The following is a 1,625-nucleotide window of genomic DNA, read 5'->3' as shown; positions in this document are numbered from 1 at the left end:
TGCCCGCTACCCACCCGAGCCCGCCCAACCCGGCGCAGCCGCAGCCAGGGGCCTGGGCCTGGCCCGGGGGCCGGGCCCGGCCGGGGGCCAGGCCTGGGGCGGCGCGAGTGGAGTCCCTGACAGTTCAGTCCGCCGCCGACCTCCGAGCGACATGTGCCGCTAATCCGAGGCGAGCACTCGCGTGGTCCAGTCTGTGACTCACCCCCGCCCCATAGACCGGTGTGCCCGTGCGTGTCAGTGAGCCCCCGCCCTTGTGTGCCCCCCGTCGAAGACTGAGGACTTCCCCCCCGTGCTGCCTGCTGCCGCCGACCTCTGTGACCTGTGAACAGCTGCTGTGGCTCTCCGCACCCTTGGCGTCCGCCGTGAGGACTGAGGACTTGACCAGGACCCCGGGGGCCGCATGTGTGCCGCTGCCCACCCACCGTCTTTACGCGAGTCACTTTGCCCGGTCCCGCACGGACTTCCCCTTGGCTCCACGATGTGCGCGGGCCGCGGGGCCACCCGGCTCGATCTGGACGACCTGGCGCTCGACCACACCGACATCGGCCAGGCCGTGAGCAAGGTGCTGCAGGGCTACGACTGGACGCTCGTCCCCGTCACCACCAGGTAAGCCTCGGGTCGGCGCGCGCCCGCTGCAAATTTGGAACCGGCCGGGTGCACTTTGCACTACTCCGCCTGCTGACGGCAATTTACGTTCATTGTGCATAGGAAACGCCCTCCTCGTTTGCACTCTCACTTGTAAGAGCCCTTCCTCCCCTCCCCTCCGGAGCGTGGCTGTCGCGTGGCGCTGGAGCGTGGGAGAGACGGGGGGCCGCGCGTCAGCCGCGCCTCCAGCGAGTGCTAAGTGAAACTAACTCGCCCCTCGCGCCCCCACCGCACCTTATTTGCACTCGGCGCGACGGCGCGAAACGCTCAGACATTTCGACCCTCTCCCGCGTGCATTTTTGTCGCATTTCTCATAGAGGTGGCTGACGGCGCCTCGAGGGCACGTCAGATAGGTTTCAAACTCAAGGAGGATGCAAATATTTTCTTCACTGTTTTGTATAGTATTGTGGGCTTAAAAAGGTGTTTGAGTGCGTTTCCACAATCCACGACGCGGTGAGGGCGAGAGAGGGAGAGGGAGGGAAGGAGGGAGAGAAAGAGGGGGGGGGGGTGCAAACAGGAGCAAGTTCGCCACGTTTCAGGACAGCCCGGTAGCCGTGTCGTCGGAGCAAATAGGCAAACACAAATTGTTCGCTTCGCGCAAACGAAGGCCTAGCCTGATGAGCTGGCTTCGTTTGGTTTCCCACGTTCGCGGACTCTCTTCGAGCAGCAGCGGTCCTCGTCGATAAATATTTTTCAGTAAAGACACACGTCCAGACAAACCGCGACGACGTTTTGTCTTTCAAAAACCCGTGGAAATCAGTGCAGGAGAGAAAGGCTTCACTTACACTGCACACGGAATGTGAGGTGTGGAGTGGAGGGCTGGAGGAGGGCGCCTCGCCTGACATGAAGGCCCGCCCTGCCCCGCCCTGCTGCAACATGCCCTGCGGTGGGGGAGGGAGTACATTTCACCAGTTGGTCCGTGAGTTGCACAAGGCAATGCGTGTAGCTATTGGTTTGCAAATGCCAGCCGACTGATTCCG

General features: G+C 62.8%; 1 protein-coding gene across 1 annotated transcript in view; it reads left to right on the top strand.

Moving 5' to 3' along the window:
* The first annotated feature begins 108 nt into the window (after positions 1-108).
* Positions 109-1,625, top strand: part of LOC113207839 (transcription factor SOX-10-like) — a 5,659-nt gene continuing 4,142 nt past the window's right edge. The window contains exon 1 of the mRNA XM_052267197.1: positions 109-606. Coding sequence (XP_052123157.1) covers positions 401-606 — 206 coding nt within the window. The 5' untranslated portion in view covers positions 109-400. The remainder of the gene's footprint in view (positions 607-1,625) is intronic.

The sequence above is a fragment of the Frankliniella occidentalis genome, unplaced genomic scaffold (genome assembly GCF_000697945.3).
Source record: "Frankliniella occidentalis isolate FOCC.00 unplaced genomic scaffold, Focc_3.1 Scaffold47, whole genome shotgun sequence".
Lineage (NCBI taxonomy): Eukaryota > Metazoa > Arthropoda > Insecta > Thysanoptera > Thripidae > Frankliniella > Frankliniella occidentalis.
The sequence above is the reverse complement of the archived record's forward strand: the minus strand, read 5'-3'. Positions and strand labels throughout refer to the sequence as shown.